We start from the raw sequence: 20,064 nt of genomic DNA, 5'->3' as shown, positions 1-20,064 counted from the left end.
CCAGCACACCTTTAGCCCTGACAAACCTGTCCCAGATTTTACAATAAAAGCAAATGAAAATACATAGATTTGAACTTTTATCCCATGTAGCTGAAGGATTTAATTTTCTGTTGCTGATTTATGTAAATTGCATCCATCACTGCCTAAATAATCCCAGGTGAGCAGCTGCCCTCAGTGCTCTTGGATGCTGAATTAAATGGATGAGGCTGCCTATATAGTTACCCAGTTCTTGGGTCAGCACGGTGGATTCATTTGGTGACCTTCACAGGGAAGAAACTCATCCTTTGCTAGGACCTGCTGGGCGAACAAAGCTGGGGTCATTCCCTACTAGCTGTTTGTGGGTTTTTTTGTTCTGGGTTTTTTTGAGCAGATGCAGAGGTGAATTTTGTCCTTTTCTGGAAGGCACTGCAGGGGCGCAGCCCCCTCTCATTTTTGGGAGCAAAGTATAGCAAGAGTTTTTGACTGAAAAATAAAGGCAGATACATCAAAATGAAAAACAAAGTGTGCTTTTTTTTGTTTGGTTTTTTTTGATTCTAAACATCAGCGTAAAATGAAAAGAGGGAGTGCTGGATTTCTCATCATGTGCAGTCTGCACTGAGGGTTGAAGGCTTCCAAGAAGAGCCGTTCTTTGGAAAAGAAAAAAAGGTTTTTGAATAGAGATATTGCATGTTATGCACAGATATCACAATAAACTACCTTTTGTGATTTTTTTTTTTTTTTAGGATGTATGAAACTATTAACGTCAACATTTTTGGGACTGTATTGTTCAAATGACACCTTCTGGTGTCAAGTTTAAACCCCTGTTAGGTGTATCTTGACCTGGCAGTGGAGGATCTAGGGACCCCTCTGGGCTTGGCAGGGCTGACCCTCGCCTGGTCTGACGGCTCCCTGGAGGTTGTTATCCCCGACTTGTTTTATCCCTGGCTCTGTGCACGCTGCGAAGGGCAAAGCTCTGGAAGCACAGGCAGATATTGCACGGGAGAAGACCCGGTGTACTGGTCCAGCTGGAGAGAGGAGCAGCTGTGAGTATATAAACTGCTTCAGCTGGAGCCAAGAGCAAAGCAAAAGAAAATCCCGCTGCGAAAATCCTGCTTCATCCTGCAGCATCCGCAGGATACCCAGGACTTGTGGCAGACTCTTCCCCACAGAGATGGTCACCCTGAGAAACCAGAGGGCTGCTGGAGGCGTGAGCACAGGGTGCTTTTGCTTCACATTTTACCCCATCCTATTAACGAGGCTTTTCCGCATTCACTAGTTTGGGCTGGAAGACTTAAACCACCAACTACCTGAACAATCTATTTTAGCTCTGTAGATCTGACACCTTCCCCTTGTTCCCACAAGGAGCTTTTGAGGATAATGGCCACCATGAGAGTGGGCTAATGGCCATCTAGCCAGGAGGTGCACTACAAGGCTTTGTTCGGCTTTGGGGTTTTGGCAGCGGCTCATCATTCTCCAGTCTAGAACATCATGAGTTAAATCTTGGAAAACACTAAAACCAGGCTGCTGGGTGAGTCCTAGGGCAGCTTGTTGGAAGGTCTTGTGCTGGCTTGCCCAGGAGATGCAAGATCTTATGAAATTTGAATAGGAAATCAGGAGCCACAAATTAAGGTCCTTTCCCCAGGAGGACAGTGATAAATATTTGGGATTTGCTGGCGGTTATTTAGCAGAGCGTGGACCAACCACCTGCCTGTCAGCATGAATAATACCTAAGCTGAGGCAGCAAGGCATGGGTTTTTAATTTACTTTATCTCCATTCCAGTCAGATGTCTTCAAGCCACAGGGAGATGTGATTCCTGGCAGGCAGGAGCCTCATACACTGCTTGGGTTTCATATCTACATCTTGGATCACTCCACATAAAGCCGTTGGCTTGTCAAGTAAGAAAAAGTGCGGGTGAGCCTTAGTTAATTGTGAAATTCAGGTCAATTCTCCAATGGCAGTAGATGTCTACATCCAAGCAGGTGGATGCTGCCTCTGGGGGAGGATTCAGCTCCAGACCCAAACAGCTCGATTTTCATTAGTTGTAATGCATCTTCCAGTGCCATGTGGATGTCTCAGACGCTGCTTCGCCTCCGGCATCTCTACGTGGGCAGTGAAAAGCAGCTCTAAATCCCCATTAATAACTCCAGGAGACCAGACGTGTTGCTCCCAGGACATCTGAAATGAGATGTCTGGATATGGAGGTGAACCTCACCCCTTCAGCAAAGGGTCATCAAATAATTATGACTTTTAAGTTCGGATCTGTTTGTCAGACGCCAGGCAGTACGCACTCTTGCTTTGCTCTCTGGTGTAACTCTGTCAAGCAATGATTAATGTTATCCAGGAAAAATCAATGTTTATTTATTCTATCTGTCATAGAGTGTGATTTTAAGAGTTGCTGATTTCTCCCTGGTGAGCAGAGAGAGCAAGCCTGTATTTATCTTTTATCTCCAAGTTAGGCATCGCATCTAAAGCAAAGCCAGCTGAGACAAATCCTGGCTCTTACACTGCACCATCCTACAGGAGGAAAAATTACACTAAGGAAAGTCACATTTTGCCAGTGCTTTCACCTATAAGAGGTCTTCTGGGACACAGGGAACAGGTATTTATTCTTCATGTACTCACACTAGACTGCAAGCACTCGAAAGATGAGAATTAATTTCATTTTTCCATCAGTTATTGTGAAAATCATGGACTTCTGTGTGTAAATGGCTTGAGAGGAGCTATGAGAAAGCCCTGTAATTTATTTATGTTTTATTCTGGTGTGGCATTACCCTCCTTCCTTGCCTTAAAATATCCACCTACTTCCAGGTGTGTTGCTGATGGTTGTATGTGTTTAGCTAAGGTTGAACTGGGAGACTGGCCTTGGGAACTTGAGGTTTTCCTCTCTCAAAGAGAATTTACCTTATATTGGCTTAAAGTGGTGTAGCTGCTCAATAGACAACACCTGAAATACTTAATATTATTGAGAGATTTGGGCCTATTAAGCTTTTCCATTTGAAATACATAAAGCAGCTGAACTGCTTATATATTCAATATGGTTGAAGATAATTACACATTTGCATCTGAGTTTATTCTCCTGGGCTTCACAGACCGAGAAGACCTGCAGGTGATGTGCTTTGTCTTATTCCTTGCCATCTATGCAGTCACTCTAATAGGAAATCTGGGAGTAATTATATTAATCAGAATTGATTCGTGCCTGCACACCCCCATGTACTTCTTCCTAAGCCACTTGTCTCTCCTGGATGTCTGCTACTCCTCTACCATCATCCCTCAAACCTTGCTGAATTTTTTAGTGGAGAAAAAGGTTATTTCCTTTATTAGGTGTGCTGCTCAGCTCTTCTCCTTTGCGACCTGTGCCACCACTGAGTGCTACGTGCTGGCTGCCATGGCTTATGATCGCTACATGGCCATTTGTAACCCCCTGCTCTACTCTGTGGTCATGTCCCAGAGGTTTTGTGGTGGGATGTTGGCCGGTGCCTACTTAGCTGGTGTGATCAGCTCCACCATACACACAGTTTCCATATTTTGTCTCCCGTTCTGCTGGTCCAAGAGGATCAATCATTTCTTCTGTGATGGACCGCCACTGCTAGCCCTCTCCTGCTCTGACACCCATGTCAACGAGGCAATGGTTTCTGCCGTGGTGGGGTTCAACGTGCTAAGCACCACAGTCTTCATCCTAGTCTCCTACTTGCTGGTCCTCTCCACCGTCTTGCGGATCCGCTCCATGTCTGGTCAGCACAAAGCCTTCTCCACCTGTGCCTCTCACTTGGTCTCCATTGCCTTGTACTATGGGAGCTCCCTCTTCATGTACCTGCACCCCAGGTCCAAGCACTCTTCGGAGCACGATAATGTGGTCTCCATGCTGTACTCCATTGCAGTCCCCATGCTGAACCCGCTTATCTACAGCCTAAGAAACACAGACATGAAGAATGCCATGAGGAAAGCAAAAGGTAGAGTCCTCTCCTCCTTGTCCATCCATGGTTCCTGGTCAGCTGAGAGGAGAGATCTAAGGTGAGGGGGATTAGATGTCGCATCTTCAAGAAGCAGGAACTAAGTGCACCTGGAAGCAGGACACCTGGAGAACACATTTCTCCTTGAACCAAGGCTACACCCTGCACTAGGAGGGATGGGACTTTCCCTGGCTGTAGCATGAGACCTGCCAGCGACTGTATGCTGGGCAGAAATTTATTATCCAAAGTAAATGTTATTTAAATATGACTTGAAATAAATATTATTTATTAATTAAATATCATTAAAAATAATAATCAACATTTCACATTTCAGAGAACAGAAAGGAGAATGCTGGTGGTGTCTTTGTCCTGGGGACATCAAACCAGTAGTGTCTGATCTCTCACATTTTATATTAACGGGTGTCCTCTGGTGATGTTAATTGATTTTTTCAGGAGTTTTAGCTTCAGACCACAAAGGAAGGTCACATGAAATAATGCTGTGACGGTGCGTTGGTCACCAAAGCACTCATGGTAAATAAGGACAAGACATATTTGAGTCTCTGCTCTGCTGTGAATTTAATCAGGCCTGTAAAGAGCCAGAGTGCTGGTGGGAGGGACGGACGGAGGATTTTTGGTCTTCCTTTCCCCCAAACAGCCACAGTGCTGGTGACCTGGGGTTGCCTTACGATGGAGATGGAGCAAATGCATTATTCACCCCGCAGACTCACACCCTACCCAAGCAAGTATTCTTAGTGGATTATTTTTCCTTCCATATATTAAAAAAAAAAAAAAGAAATCTCCTTTTTTTTTGTCCTAAAGTTGAGTGAGGGCTTTTTCCCCTTTATTATGTTTCTTTTCCCACTCCACAAGCCTTGGTTTTATCCCAGTGCTGAATGGGGAAGAAAGAAATTTTAAAAATGGGGAAATCCTTTTTTCCAAGACTAATAGCCTGGTACCTTCCAGCAGAAAACCAAATTTACATTAAAAACATCTAAACCCATCTATATACTTCTCCATCTTTCTTTCCCACACTCTCATAGTTCAGTATTCTCTCACATCTGCCCCATCCTTTGTGTTTTCTAAATGTCTGTGACAAAGATATAATTTAATACTTGTCCTAGGGGTTTTATGTCTCTTCACCTAGTAGAAGCTTTCAGGAAACAATTGGCGCTCAGGATTCATCAGAATAAAACTGGTAAATCTGAGTTAATACTGTCATATCCTCAAAGCAACTGTGTAAAATGATGCTTTTGAGCAAAGCGTTGTACAGTCATCAGTAAAGTGTATGGAAATAAATCTGTGTGCTGGTGAGGGCTTCCCATGGCCGTGCTCAAACCGTCCATTAGGCTTGTTTTCAGCAACATTAGATGATCCATCAGGTTTCCCTGTTGGTAGTAAAGGGTTTCCTCGGTGAAAGACTGAAATAGAAAAGTTTGTGATAGTTCGATAAATAAAACGTAAACTGCCCTGGACTTGTCTTTCTGCAAGACCAGGTGGTGGCATAGGCAGCCTTGTAGGTCTCTACAGTAGAGCTGGTCTTGGAGGTGTTGGTGCAGCCCAAAAGGTTTTGGGGGTGGAATCAAAAGTGGCTTTTTCTGATCAGTTCAAAACAATTATCAGCTGGAGGAGAGTCCTGAGGGAGAGCGGCTTGCACAAACATCTGAGGTAATGCTTCATCTGGGATAAAACCCCTCTGCCAGCCAGCCTGGGCGATCTCCTCCCAGGCATCTCTCCTCCTGCTGCGGCTTTGACCCATCGGGTGGGCTTCTCAAGGAGCTGCAGGCACCACATGTACCAACACCTTTCCTTTTAACAAAGCAGGTAAAAAACGGTTTGACGTTTCCACTTGGTGACCCTTGTCGTGCTGCCTCTCACGTGCTTGAAATAATTTTTAAGTGCAGGTGGTGTAAGAAGATCCAGCCCGTCTCTTCGCTGTTCTCTCCATTATCCCTTAACCCGTAACACATTTCACGACACTTTGTCTCCACTGTGACTCGACCGATTTATCTCTTTAACTGTTTGTATACTTCATATTGCAAAAAATACCTTTGTATTGATTAATACCTCAGAAATGTACACCAGTCCCTTTTTGTGGGAGCTGGACTTGGTGTAACAAGTTACAAGGAGCATATATTTTTAAAAATTTCATATCATGGTAGTAATTTTTTAAAAATTTCTGTATTCAAATGATCAATTGGTAAACCTAAACCAAAAAAAAAAAAAAAAAAAAAAAAAAAAGCCAGACCCCCCCTAATTAATACTTCTGTTTTGTTCATATGTTTGAACAGCAGCCAGCTTTTCTGTTGAGATGGGAAGAAAATTCAGAATAAAACCTTCTGCTCTGTGAAGTCCTGCAGCATGGGTTCATGCTTCAGAGTAGCTCCATTTGTACTTGGCAAGATTTAAAATATTTTTATTATTTGAAATAATTTATTGAACGTTTAAATATTTTTATAACATTTAGCATGTTCTTAACCATGAAGCTGTTTAAGATAGGATTGTCCTCTCCAGGGCTGCATGTTCACGTATGAGCTGATCACCAGAGGTTGCCTTAATTACCCTCCTGCACTCATTTCAGCCTTCTGCATTTTTTTAATTCAACTTATTCTGGGGGACTGGATGCTGTTTCAGGCTGGGATGTACTGGTGGAGCTGCAGCTAAAGGGAGCCCATCCGTGATCTCCAAGAGCATCCATGGTGTCAAACCAAACGCCCTAGCAGGGGCAAGGAGGTTGGTTTGAAAAAACCCACACTTCTGACCCCATCTACAACTGACCTAGGGACCTTTCAGCTGAGATGTGGACATCTGTAGATAGATCCTCCACCAGATATTTAATCTGCAGAGGACCTGAATGGGAGAGATGGGAATACCCAAGCTGAAGCTTTAAAAAGTCTGATTTGTGTATAATATGTTTTAACATTGTTACGTGGCTATTTGATCCACCTCTGACCCAGCATATGCAGGGGTTTATCTTCAAAAGCCTATAAACTTAGAAATTAAAAAAACCCTCAACAATTTCAAGTGTGTGGCTTTGTTTCATGATGAAAAGGCTGCACCAGAACTAGTGAGGCCACAGAAGAGTGCTAATCCAGTCTGAAAAAAAAAAAAAAAGAAAGAAGAAAATCCTTAAAATTTCCAGAAGTCAGTGGTGAGAATCTGTATCTTCTCTGTTTTCCACATTTTGGAATGTGCTTATTTGACTTTTTATACTTAAATAAAACTTTTGATGTTTCTTAGTGTATCATTAGTACAATGCATATAAATCATGGCAGAATTATTCTCTCTTAATGTGTAATGGCTCCTTCAACTCTTTGACTTTGAAGCTTGGGCTAAAGGCAGAAATACAGTTTTGTTGCATTTGTCTCAAAAATATAGCATTTTCTACTACATTTACTTTATGGATTCAACTCCCATGTTTCCAGGGTATTTCTCTCTTAGGGTTTTATTTCACTGATTCATTTTATTTCTATGCAAATTCATCTAACTTGTAGAAACGATGGATGGAGAAAACCTCACTGTTTTGTCTGGCTTCATCCTCTTGGGCTTCTCTGATGCCCCAGAGCTACAAACCACCATTTTCACAATTTTCTTATCCCTGTATGTTTTAATGGCACTGGGGAACCTGATGATGATCCTGCTAATCAACGCCGACCCCCAGCTCCACACCCCCATGTATTTCTTCCTGACCCACTTATCTTTCATGGATTTTTGCCTTTCCTCTGCTGTCATCCCAAAAGCGCTGGAGACCTTCCTGCTAGGGAGCAGCCACATCTCTTTTTTGGGTTGTTTTGCCCAGATATATTTTTTCCTTGCTCTGATCATCTGTGAGTGCTTCCTCCTGGGGGTGATGGCTTACGACCGATACATGGCTGTGTGCAAGCCGCTGCTTTACACCACCACCATGACCAGGGCACGTTGCTCTGGTATGATGGTGCTGGTGTACACCACGGGCTCCCTCACCTCCCTGGGGCACACTGTCCTGGCGGGGAGGTTGTCCTTCTGCCAGGCCAGGAGCATCAACCACTTTTTCTGTGAGCTGCCCACCCTCCTGAAGCTCTCCTGCTCCGATACCCACACAAACGAGATCCTGAATGTCTCCAACGCTGGACTTAACATCATGGGCTCTGCCCTGATGATCCTGGTTTCCTACACTTGCATCCTCCACACCGTCCTGCAGATCCCTTTGGCTAAGAGGAAGCTTAAAGCTTTCTCTACCTGCGCCTCCCACCTGGCTGCCATCACCATCTTCTACACACCGGGGATGCTCGCCTATGTCCAGCCTCACAGGGCGTGTGTGTGGGATCGGGCAAAGCTGTTTTCAGTGTGTTACACTGTCCTGACCCCCACCATCAACCCCCTCATCTACAGCCTGAGGAACAAGGAGGTGAAGGGGGCCCTGAGGAGGCTGTGGGTGCGAAAGTTGGTGCTGTGTCTATCCAGGCTTTGAAAATGCATTTTCAGCTCTTTGGTAATGAAGGAATGTGCATTATCGGTCATTATTAGTCTGTGTAGAGATAAAGAGATCACACAGCAAGCACGGGGTATGGAGAACCACCATAACAAATCGTTCTCTTCAAACTATGTCAATTTATTTTAATTGTGGTGTGAGCCTTCAATAATTAATCAAAATAGTTGTCAATGCTTTCCTAGCAAAACTGAAACAGGACCATGATGTTTTGTGTCTCAATTGTGTTAACTGAAAATATTGCCCACAAGAAGGATGTTCAAACTGGAGGTAAATAATTACTAATACTTCCCTTGCCTGCTTCATAATCATTTTTCCCAAATAAGCTTGAAGAATCTGTTTAAGTCAGTGATATATGGAGAGCTGCAATGTGACACAGACTCTCTGAATATTTCTAGGAGCGTTGTTAAACCTGCTCTTAGAAAGTCTTTTCTGAGACAGGCATCAGTGAGGTCCCCTTCATAAAGGCTGCAAGTGGGACATAGAGGTTGTCTGTAGAAGAAGGGGCTGAGAGGGTTGCAGGACGCTGCCGGAGGTGACTCTGATGAGAGGGGGATGTTTATCAGATGTGAGTGACCTGGCGACAGCAGGGAGGACTGTGACCATTGTGGGGAAGGTCCAGCTGTGGCCTCAGATGTAATTTTTGTCCATTGTCTAGAAGAACCATCAGAAAGCACAAAGCCATGGGCCTGGCTCAGGGGACCTGGAGCTGTGCTAACAACTTGTTGGGGGGCACATGTACGTTAGCACATTGCCAGAATTGTGTCCCAACCAAAATCTTCTTGAGACGTGTTGTCTTTACATCTACTAATCTTTTCCTTTTTGGATGATCAGTATCAGATTCCTGCCTTGTGTGGTAATTTGACTGAGTTACGACTCTTCTGAAGGTCATCATGTGGAAGATGCTTTAAAAAAGCAGACAAAGGTTTTTTAACACCTAATTGAGCCACACCTTGTATGTTTAATGAACTACACAATTCCTGGAAGAACATGTAGCTTGTATAATGACAAAGTGAATAAATTTTATGTTTTAAAATAAGTAGCTTTGTAAACCGTAGTCTTCCTAAAAGAACTGTAATCAATAATGAATGAATGCAACAGCAACCAGTTAAAAACAGCTTTAAGTGAAATTAAAAAGCTTTTAAACAAAGCTTGTGATGGAGTTTTCATGAAAAGTAGAGACGTTTGGACAATTTCCCCAAGAAAATGAGAATGTGACATCTGAAGCGCCTTATTCTGCATGTCTCAGGAGGAGGGATAAGAATCACAAGCTCATCACTCCTCTCTGCTCTGTCCTTCCACCCCTTGGGCACGGGGACACCTCAGAGCAGGCTGGATACGGTGCTCTGGCTGTGCTCACAGCCTGGGAGGGGAAAAAGCCCTAATTCCTCTCACCCTGAGACATCAGGGAGTGCACCCACCGTAGTTGCCATGGCCAGCATCACCTGGGGCCGCCACCCACAGTCTGCCCCAGGCTCCGGGCACTATTTAAGCTCAGCCCTGGGTCTTTAACCACTTTCAGAGCTGGGTTGTAGCTGTGCTTTGTCCTGGTCTTCAGCTTTCCTGGCTTGAATTTGGCCCTCAGTTTCCCCTGGGCTATCAATGGGAGCTGCTGCTGTGCTGGGTGCTGTGGGACCATGTCCTGCATCGTGGCCACCTTCAGCTCCCAGTTTGCCTTCTTGTAGGGAGTAACTGGTCCTTGCTGCTCCCCCAGCCATGTTGCATTATGCAAATAGAGTGAACAACTCCTAATGTGAGACAAGACCCTCTAGTGTCCAAGCTGAGGATAAAGCAAGCGGTTATGGAGGTAAGTGTTATAAAGATCTCCTGCCCTTCACCTTTTCCTGTGGCTGGCTTTTAAGAAAAATGGCCCCTGCTCAGCTGCATGCTCTGGATAGATTTTTATTTTACTCTATACAAGGTATCCACAATCTTGCATCTGAGATTAAAAAAGTAAAAAGTTTGGTTTATTGGTATAACAATACAGTGGGTGTGCTTAGGTCATGATTTCTATGGCCATCTAAAATAAATCATGCTAGGAGTATTTAGCTTTTATTTTTGCTATGAAAAAAACAATGTCTGGACTAACTCAGATGCAGCCTTATGCAAATTAACATTAAATGACAGGTGACCTCCCTCTTCTCTCTGTGGGGACGTGGCATCCCAGTTCTTTTTGCTCAGGGTCTCTCTTGGGTCACGGTCAGTTGTCTCTGCTCTGGGGCGCATGAGCTTGTGCAGCATCCCTTACATTTACATTTATTTACAACTGCCCTGTGACAAGAAAATAGAGGGGGGAAAAAATTTCTTCATTGCTAGTTACAGTCAATCCTGCTAAACTCCTTGCTAACAGGGAGAAATACGACTCCCTGCTGCCGCTGCTTCTCCTCCTAAAGCAGATGGAAGGTGAAGCCTGTTTCCCTCGCAGAACAAACCCGTTTGGCTGAGTTAAGCATCTTGCAGCTGTAGGAAGCAAGGTGTAGGATGAGATCCATGCGGGCGGCCAAGAGCCCTGCTATGCTGTCGGGTACAGGCAGAGACAAGCCGCAGCTTTCATCCCCCAGGGAGGAAAATTCCTGGGAGTTCAGCAGGAAAAGCTCCCAGCTGCACAGTGGAAGGTCCCTCCAGGGCTGGAGGCAAAGCAGCAGAGGTTTTTTTGGCACAGTCACAGCCATGCTGGGGCGTTCTTTTCACTCACTGATTTCACATCTTCCTGATGCTAGGGCACAGCACTTGCTGCTCTCATCCCCCAGCATCTCAGCGGTCTCTGCTTCTCCCTTTTCTTACCTTTCATGGCACATCCTCCTGGAAGCAAATGAAATTTTTTTCCTTGTAGTTAGCCCAAAGTGAGGTGTGTGGTGGGTTTTTTGGTGGGTGGTTTTGGTTTTGTTTTTTTTTGATATACCTCCCCAAAAGCCTCCAGTCCTTAAACTTGCCTCTGGAGTAATCAGTGCAACTTCTTGAGAAGCTATGCTTAAGAAGGAACTTCCTTATGAACTTATTTTTACCACCTCCTATGATATGACATCATTTTACAGACAAAAGACCCACAAACAAGAGATCAAGGAAATGTTTATGAGAGGCCTTTAATGGCTGGATGTTTGGTAATGTTGAGTCTCTGCAGATTTTAAAGCATGCTTAAAATTTGCTGTACCTGCTTCAGTAAATATAAGTGATTCCTTACTCCTTTGGACAGCTGACTCAAGACTATTTAAAAAGGGAAGCAGCAGGGGTTTTATCAACTGATTTGGGTCAGTTTTATCAGCAGGCACCTCACAAAAATATTATTTGCTGTCGATTTTCTAAGTGCATCCTTGACGTCCTTGTTCCTCAAGCTGTAGATCAGAGGGTTGAGCATCGGGATGACCAGGGTATAAAACAGGGCGGTGACTTTCTCCATCTCCAGCGAGTACTTGGAGCCCGGTTGCATGTGGCTCAGCCCCGCGGGCACGTAGAACAAGGTCACAGTCAGGAGGTGGGAGGCACAGGTGGAGAAGGCTTTGTGCCTTCCTTCGGCAGACCTCATCCTCAGGACTGAGAAGAGGATGTGCACATAGGAGATGAGGATGATGATGAGCACAGACATGGAAATGGTCCCGTTGAGGGTTACAAGCAGAAGCTCGTTGAGGTGGTCATCAGAGCAGGTGAGTTTCAGCAGAGGGTTGGTGTCACAAAAGTAATGGTTGATGACATTGGGTCCACAAAAAGGCAACAGCAGCAAGCAGCATGTTTGGATTAATGAGTTCAAAATCCCCCCAACATATGACCCAGCCACCAGCTGAATGCAGACCCTCTTGGGCATGGAAATAATGTAGAGCAGCGGGTTGCAAATGGCTACATAGCGGTCGTATGCCATCACAGCCAGCAAGAGCACCTCTGTGGTCACAAACACAAGGAAAAAGAAATGCTGGACAAAGCAGGCAGAGTAAGAAATGTTTTTCTTTTCCACCAAGAAGCCAACAAGCAGCTTTGGAGAAAAGACGGAAGAGTAGCAAAGATCAACAACAGACAGATTGCAGAGGAAGAAGTACATGGGGGTGTGCAGCTGGGGGTTTGTCTTGATCAGTGTGATCAGCCCAAGATTGCCCACCAGTGTGACGAGAGAAATCATGAAGAAGATGATGAAGAGAGGAGTCTGCAGCTTAGGCTCACGCGTCAGTCCTAGGAGGATGAAGTGGGTCACCATGGTGTGATTGCCTTGAGCCATATTACTGCACTTTGTAGCAGCACATCTGTCGGAAGAAGGAGAGAGCGAAATAGGGAAGGGTGATGGCATGGCCTGCTGAGGATGCTGCTATCAGCATGTGCTCTGTTAGGCTGTCCGCTGAAAGTACAAAGCTTTGATACTTGAGATAACATCGACCTGTGCTTAAGGTCTCAACAAATTCTCACAGCCAGAGCAACTCATCCAAAACCTTTCAGAAATTGCATTTTGTCCTTACTCTCTTTAATAAGGAGGCTAAATAAAATAATAATAATAAAAAAAGAAGTTTGGTGTTTGTTTTTTTTTTCTAAAAAAACCCCAATATTGAATGATTTGAAAACTGGAGAAGCGGCGAAAAATTTAACTTGTCATCTCGCTTCATTAGAATAGGAGGCAGAAAAGGGGAATGTATTTAATTTTCTTCATGAGAAGACTGAACAAAACGAGTTATGCCAACCCTGGGTGCCCCAAATGCGCCGTGCCCTCTGCTCAGCTTTGCTGGGCCCCTAGCTGCCCACACCAACCCGGCAAGCCAAGCGAGCTGAGCTGTGGTGGACTTGGGAGGGTCACTTGGCAGCCGGGGACAGAAATTCCTGATCAATTGTAGCAAGAACAGGCTGAGCTGCCACATTTCTGTCCATAATCTTGGTCAGGTTCCAGCACAGAGGGAAATATTCCCCCCAGTGCTGCAAATCACAGTGAAACAGGGTTTTATTACACAAATTTTTTATCTGCTCCAGCTCAACTATTATTTACATGGGCTTTTTTTCCACTCAAGGTAGGGAAGGAAGGCATTTTCAGGCTGCTCTTTACAATTGTGAGACTGAGAAATTAATTGTACATGATGTGTTATATTATGTAATAGAAAGCTGTTAGCTGTATTCATGGGAATCCAGGAGGTGAGGGAAAAAAAAAACCATAAACCACTTATCTGAAGGCTCCATATAGCAGAAAGAAAACTGGTGCCTTCATTTTCAAACTACACAACACCTTGCACCCAGGATTTTTTTTCTAATCAAGCCCTTCCAGTGCCAGTTACTCTTTCTAGCAGAGCACAGCAGATGTTAGGAATCCTTCATATGCCTGAAAGACTCGCTTCTGGTATCAACAGTATACTGGTATTAATTAACAATATTATCAGTGTGATAGCAGTGGAAATTTTTGTTTAGAACAGAAAATATAAAGGTGGGGAAAAAACAACTGGCAGTGAAAATAACATGAACTACAAAGCAGGCAGGCGATGGTGTGGTACTTGAGCTGAAGAGCAGGGAAAGAGCAAAATCTGAGCGAAAGATTAATAATTAGTAGGATGTTTCTAGGTTTTGGGGTCTTGGCTGCAGCTGCTTTTCCACTAAATGAACATTTTTTTGAGAACACTCGGATATCTTTATATACAAAAATCCAAAACAGATCCACCCAACCCAACTGCTGGGCCCAAGCTTTAATCAACCACCTCATCAGTAAAATCTCTTCCGCATGGATCACCCCTGCAATTCCCCTCCTGCAGCAGGGAGAGAGGATAAACTATTTCTCTGAAATAATAAGACCAAACGCTCAGCTGGTTCCTGCGGTTCAAAGCCACTTGTAATACTTTTTGTAAAGGTGTGATTGGGACCTACCGAAACAGGGGCTGTTGCTGTTCCCCCCGCAGCGTGCTGTCCCAGAGCGCGCACAGGAGCTGTGGGCGATGCCTGGTAGTTCTGCTCGTGCAGCCGGTGCCACCCAGTGTGTTACTTAATCGTCATTCTTGGGTTTAGCAGTTCCCCTCAGGGTGGCTGTCTCACATTTCAGATATATCGCTGCTCTCCACTCCTCTGGTACAAAACCAGATTCCTACATATATCTCTAACACACAGTTTTCACTTTACAAATATTTATGAGGTTCCAACATAGCAGAAATAGCTGGTAGGATATTTCTAGGTTTTGGCTGCAGCTGCTTTTCCCTTTTCACATCTTTTGAGAACAAACATCCTTATATACAAAAAAAAATCCGTAACAGATCCACCCAACCCTACTGCTGGGACCAAGCTCTCGCCTTCTGCAAATGAGGAATGATACTGCAGCACAGGCAGAAGCAGAAGGTTGCTCTAAGCTTTGCAGTGTCTTTTTATTCTTCCTAGAGAAAAATCTTGACTATTTCCTCGCAGGCTGAGCCCCGTGTAGCGGTCCCAGGCTACGGGGCTTTCCGTGCTGCTGCGTAGTGCAGTCTTGCTCGTCTTCCCTGTTCAGTTTACACACATTCAGGGCAGAAGAGCAGCTTTTCAAATGCTTTCTCAGAGGTTTTATCCCAGTGAGATGGGGAAAAATACTTAGAAAGCTCTGAAGATAATGCCTAGAAATTCAGACAGACAGAAAATACAGGTCTATTCTGCTAATGAGTTTTTGTCCTGAATCAGTAAACTTGTATGCTGGGGGGGGTTTAATCTTTCTCTACATTTGAAGCCTGTGCCTACAATCCTGCTTTCCTGCCTAACACCACATTCTTACCCACCCTCCAGATGCATCCGTCTGCGATTTGTGTGCAATGTCCTAAGGCAGAGAGAAGAAATGTGATGTTTTCCCCCATTCTTCAAATGACTCTGGTGCTGCAGGAGGAGGGAAACGGCACTTTGCAGATGTGACGCTCCAAAGTGAGACCGAGCACGTGGCACCAGGTTTTTGTCAGAGTGGGTGGTGATGCTGTCCCAGAGGAGCTTGTGCAGGGTGACAGCTTCTGGGTTTATTTACCTCTTTGGCCCTCATCAAAAAAAAATCCCTGAAGTAAATGTGAGATGAGCAAAGAGCTTCACGCCAGCCACAGAGGGGATCGTTAGGAACTCTCGGAAGTCTGGAAGGAGTTTGGACTTGGGTCCTGTCCCCCACAGCTACCCTGCAAGGCTCATTAACCTCTCTACTCAGTGCTGATGTGGAGGGGGGGAAGTTTTCATCTGTGCTGAGCCACAGGTGGGAAAGAAGCCATGAGTGTGCTAAATGTTTAATGGGATGCCAGGGTTTGGAATTTATTTTCCTGTTTGAACTATGCAATTTCAGAGCTTCACTGAAACTATTCAGTTGAAGGTAGCTGAACCCAAAGTCAAATGTGCACAGAAACCACTTTCCCTCCCTGCACATGCAATGGTTTTCATGGGCTGGACTTAGAAAAACCTGATTTCTGAAGTTCAAGATCACCTCTGTGGCTGGAGATCTCCCCTGCAGCTGCAACCTTCATCAAACACCCCAAGGGAAGCCACAGAGGGGGAGAAGATGCATTTCAACCCAAAGGTACAGAGCACATGTACCGGGGTGTAACAGCACAGGCCAAGTGCACAAACACAAAACTGTGTCCTGTCAACAGGGTGATCATGTGTATGATTTTACTTCAGGCTCATTAGAGAAATTAGTCACTTAAAGGCTGCTTTGTGTGCATCCCTTAACAAAATGGTAGGCAGCAAACTTTTAACGTTAAGTGAATTAAAGGTATGTGAAAATACAGTTAAACTTTCTTAGAAATGTTCGATCATTCCCATCTCATTCCTTGAGCTATTCTTGGCATCCTAACAACATGACACGTCATAACACGACGAGGTAAGAAGTGGGTAGGATGAAGGAGGACTCTGAAACCAGTTATGGAGACCAGGGTCAGGTTGAAAACAGCAAGTTTGCAGTTTTTTTTTTCCTGCTGCTGACTTAGTTTACTTCCTTGCTATAAGCATTTTCCTGACTCTTACTTCCAAATATTTTTTAATCACTAATTTCCTCACAACAGAATTTCACTGTACCTTTCCACGTGGTCATAAGGTATTCACAGACAAAACAGGATTATAAGATAGATATATATATATATATATATGTATATATATCCTACTATGTGTTGTAACAGTGTAGGGATAACTCACCCTGGTGACTGAGTAAATCTGGGTGGAGGGTACGTGGCAGGGGGAGGACGGGCAGAGGGAGGCGGACATGGTGGACGCTGAAACATCCCAGAGCCAGGATTTCAAACTAACCTGCCCAGCAAGGCTGCACCTTACAGCCTCCAGGGAAAACTGCGAGACCTTCACCTGAGCTCCACTCCTCCCTCAGGAAGCACAAACCAGTGAGGATGTTTAGAAGTTACTTAAACTGTCTGAGCAGGTTTTTTTCCAGTGGAGGTAAAAAAAGCTTGTGGCTCAGTGACAAGGATTCCGTGCTGAAAGCACAAATACTTGCAGATAGAAGCCTTGTTAAATATATAAATACATAGTTATGTATATAAGACCATATGCTAAAACATCACCCCTCAAGTTGATTTTTAAAATCTGATTTTCTCTGCAGCACTTTCCTGGCTTTCTGGGTGCAGATTTTGCCAATAATGTGATGGGATAAGTGCTCATGGAGAGCAGATGTCCCTCTCAAAGCACACCAGCTACAGCTGCCCATGCTGGAAGCATCCAGGCTTCCTCCTGCCCAAATAACTCCAGTTTAGGGCTTGGAATTAAGGTTAAGCCAAGACCCTGTGAAAAAACACTGAGACTTGCAAGTTTTGGGTGCTCTGCTCTGGGTGCTCTTTCCCACATGCACGGCAGGTCAGCCAGGCAGGACATCCAACTCAAGAAGCTTCATGTGCAGTGGCTGCTGCTAATCTTCACAGTATATTTAAGAAAATTTCAGAGGTAGCTTAAAAATCAGGATTATTTTATCAATGTTAATGCAATTCCCCTGCAAAACAAGCTCAGCTTCTTATTTTATAACTAGGCAGAGTTCACTCACAGATCTTTGATGTCTACAAAGCATCCAGAAGCTTAAAACTCAAATTTCCTGTATTCAGGCCTGTGCTTGACTTGTTAGCTGTTGTCACTAACAGGTTTCCCTCTAAAACTGGGGTTTTTCTTCACCTGTGCAGCCTTCAGCAGCGAGGTTTAAGCCACCTCTTCAGAGAATAAGAAACACTGTATTTGTGTATAAATTTTATTCTGAAAACAAAACCCAGCACATTGCTTTGACAACAGAAAAAGGCTATGCAAATACAAAAAAAAAAAAAAAAAAAAAAAAAAAAAAAAAAAAAAAAAAAAAAAAAAAAAAAAAAAAAGAGGCACTATCCTTTTTTCTTCTTAGCCTGGGACCTGTCTCTGCGTGTACAACACAGAAGGATGCCTCATGCAACCAGGGAGTGAATAGGCTTCCATTCTAGGTTTACTGACAATTTTTCTGTTTAAACATCAAACAGAACCTAACAGCCAAATTCAGGTTTGGAGAGATGCAGTCTCAGCTCAGCTTGCCCTCACTTAAAGCACTCAGAGCAGGCAGAACTTTGCTGGAAGCAGGATTACAATTTTTTTTTTTTAAACAAAGAAAAATGACTACAATAAGAATGAACCTATACCAAATCCTCAGTAAAGGGAGAATTTTACCTCCTTATTTCAAGTCTCCTTCCCAACTCCACCTTGCCTTCCATTCACATCTCCCAGTTTTTCTGTCAGCCTCTGCTTCTTGCACCTACCTCTTTTTTGGATGGATTGTCAGGCAGAAATTTTACCATTTGTACCCAGTTTGCTCTCTGACTGTTCACTTTTATTTCTTAAATCAGAGAGTGTGTTTGTGATCAGCACCTCCCTTTAATGCACAGCCTGGGAATCACCTCTGGTCCTGGTGGTCTCATTGAGTCTCAAATGGATGAACACTGCCGCTGAACGGGACCCCCAGGTTCCTCACCCCTCCATGTTGTGGTTGTTTCAGCTCTCTCCTCACTTCATACATTACTACTGCTGCGCAGGAAGATGCTTATCTGATTCACTAACTTAGCCTTGTTGGGAAGCACTCGAGCAGGATCCTTCCTAGCACTAACACGCAGAACAGAAAAACGACCGTTTATTATTAGCCTAAAATTCCTGGTTGAGCATAAAAACCAATCACAGGGGGTTGCAGTCAGCCAGTCTGGCTATTTCCCCTTTTTGTTCTTTGCGGTGTTGCTGGTCTTGGCTTTCTTCTTGGCCGACCCCTTGGTCTCTGGCTCTTTGCGCTTGGCTGAGGTGATGGAGCCTGTCACCTTGAAGAAGTCGTCCAGCCGGCCCTGCATGCTGCCCTGCCGGCTTTTGCTCAGCCTCTTGACCCCGTTGCGGATCCGTTCTTCATTGAACTGCTTCTCCGCACACATAAACTGGACAAGCTCCTCTTCGTTCGGCTCCGTCCACTTCAGCTCAACAGTGTCAGGGTTGACCACATCAGGCTCTAGGAAGAGCTTCTGGGCCTCTTTGTGGAGCCAGTTCTCAGGCAGAGGGTACTTCTTGGTGTCTATCTGCTGAATGATCTTCTCAATGGTTTTGTGCTCCCTGATGAGCTCAACAGCACGCTTGGGCCCAATGCCGCGGATGCTCTCGCAGTAGTCACAGCCCAGGAGGATACAGAGATCCACAAACTGTTCCCTGGTCAGGTCTAGATCCTGCAGAATACGGTTCAGGTGGAACTCCTGGATAGGCAGCTTCTTGGTCTCGCTGGCTGTGAGATGCCGCATCAGGACAGGACTGCCAAAGGTCAGGCAATCCATATCTTCCGTGGCAGCTGCGTAGACCTTCCCAGCCTTCACCAGGGAAGCGCAGCTGGCTTCGGCCTCCCCCGGCGCCTCCACGTAGGGGATTCCCATCAGCGTTAGTAACTTCTTGCACTCATCGGTGTGCTGCTGGGTTACCTTGACCAGCCTCTTGCTGTACTTCTCGATGTTGATCTCCTCCCCGGCCTCCTGAGCCTCCTGCAGGTGTTTCTCAGCCTCAGCCCGGCGCTCAGTCCGCTTTGCCAGCTCCCCTGATTTCAGCTGCGGGGCTTTGCCGTCAAAGACATAAACCGGCTTGATGCCATTCTCCACCATGCGGATGGTCCGATAGAACATGCCCATCAGGTGGCTCGTGGTCTCGCCATCCTCATTCTGAAGGACTTCAGCTCCCTGTCGCACGGCGATCAGGAACTGGTAGATGCTCATAGAGGCATCTATAGCAACCTTCCGGCCGAAGTAAGACTTGATGTCATTCTCCCGGATGGCGCTAGGAGCCACATCGGCAATAAGCTTGGCCAGGCCATGGATTCCCATCCTGGGGAACAGAAAAGGGGATGCTGGGATCACAGTCAGCTCACAGTGCTGGGGGGAGCTGGGAGCAGGGCTGTAGGGATGCTGTACCATCTAAACAGGGGGGGCCAAAGGGACGTGGCAAACCGTTACTCCATAGGCTGCAGCCCCCCCTGGCTGCCATCACCCTGCTTCCCACCTCTGCCTCTCCCAGCCCGTCGTTATCCTCCTCTCTTAATCACAGCCTCACCACCCTCCACCTTGCCGCTGCGGCCTCTCCCTGCGCCAGACTCAGCCTCCCCTACTCACCATTACGCCCCTCCCCGGCCCGCCTCAGCCTTCCCCAGCCGCCATTATCCTCCCGCCGGCCCACCAGAGCTCCCCCTAACAGCCATCATCCCCTCCCCGGCCCGCCTCAGCCGCCATTATCCCCGCCACAGGCCTCCCCAGCCG

General features: G+C 45.4%; 5 protein-coding genes across 6 annotated transcripts in view; 3 read left to right on the top strand and 2 right to left on the bottom strand.

Moving 5' to 3' along the window:
- The first annotated feature begins 3,014 nt into the window (after nt 1-3,014).
- Nucleotides 3,015-3,995, top strand: LOC113480938 (olfactory receptor 1038-like). The gene has a single exon (XM_026850141.1). The coding sequence runs from the start codon at nt 3,015-3,017 to the stop codon at nt 3,993-3,995; it is 981 nt and encodes a 326-aa protein (XP_026705942.1).
- A 3,431-nt stretch (nt 3,996-7,426) lies between these two features.
- Nucleotides 7,427-8,377, top strand: LOC113480937 (olfactory receptor 8I2-like). Its single transcript, XM_026850140.1, has one exon. It carries the CDS (start codon nt 7,427-7,429, stop codon nt 8,375-8,377), a length of 951 nt encoding a protein of 316 aa, XP_026705941.1.
- Nucleotides 8,378-10,690: 2,313 nt separating this feature from the next.
- LOC113481025 (olfactory receptor 1052-like) lies at nt 10,691-12,709 on the bottom strand. Its single transcript, XM_026850275.1, has 2 exons — nt 11,670-12,709; nt 10,691-11,197 (listed from the first exon to the last, which is right to left on the bottom strand). Exons 1-2 carry the CDS (start codon nt 12,666-12,668, stop codon nt 11,183-11,185), a joined length of 1,014 nt encoding a protein of 337 aa, XP_026706076.1. The 5' UTR covers nt 12,669-12,709; the 3' UTR covers nt 10,691-11,182.
- A 3,780-nt stretch (nt 12,710-16,489) lies between these two features.
- Nucleotides 16,490-20,064, top strand: part of TMEM258 (transmembrane protein 258) — an 8,495-nt gene continuing 4,920 nt past the window's right edge. The window contains exon 1 of one of the 2 annotated variants that reach the window (XM_026850324.1): nt 16,490-16,541. In XM_026850324.1, coding sequence (XP_026706125.1) covers nt 16,539-16,541 — 3 coding nt within the window. In that variant the 5' untranslated portion in view covers nt 16,490-16,538. The remainder of the gene's footprint in view (nt 16,542-20,064) is intronic. The other variant, XM_026850323.1, reaches the window with a different exon arrangement.
- On the bottom strand, nt 17,766-19,839 carry FEN1 (flap structure-specific endonuclease 1). Its single transcript, XM_026850268.1, has one exon. It carries the CDS (start codon nt 19,723-19,725, stop codon nt 18,493-18,495), a length of 1,233 nt encoding a protein of 410 aa, XP_026706069.1. The 5' UTR covers nt 19,726-19,839; the 3' UTR covers nt 17,766-18,492.

This window comes from Athene cunicularia, assembly GCF_003259725.1.
Source record: "Athene cunicularia isolate RWA chromosome 5 unlocalized genomic scaffold, athCun1 chr5_part2, whole genome shotgun sequence".
In the NCBI taxonomy this organism is placed as follows: domain Eukaryota; kingdom Metazoa; phylum Chordata; class Aves; order Strigiformes; family Strigidae; genus Athene; species Athene cunicularia.
This window is presented reverse-complemented; position numbering and strand designations above follow the sequence as displayed.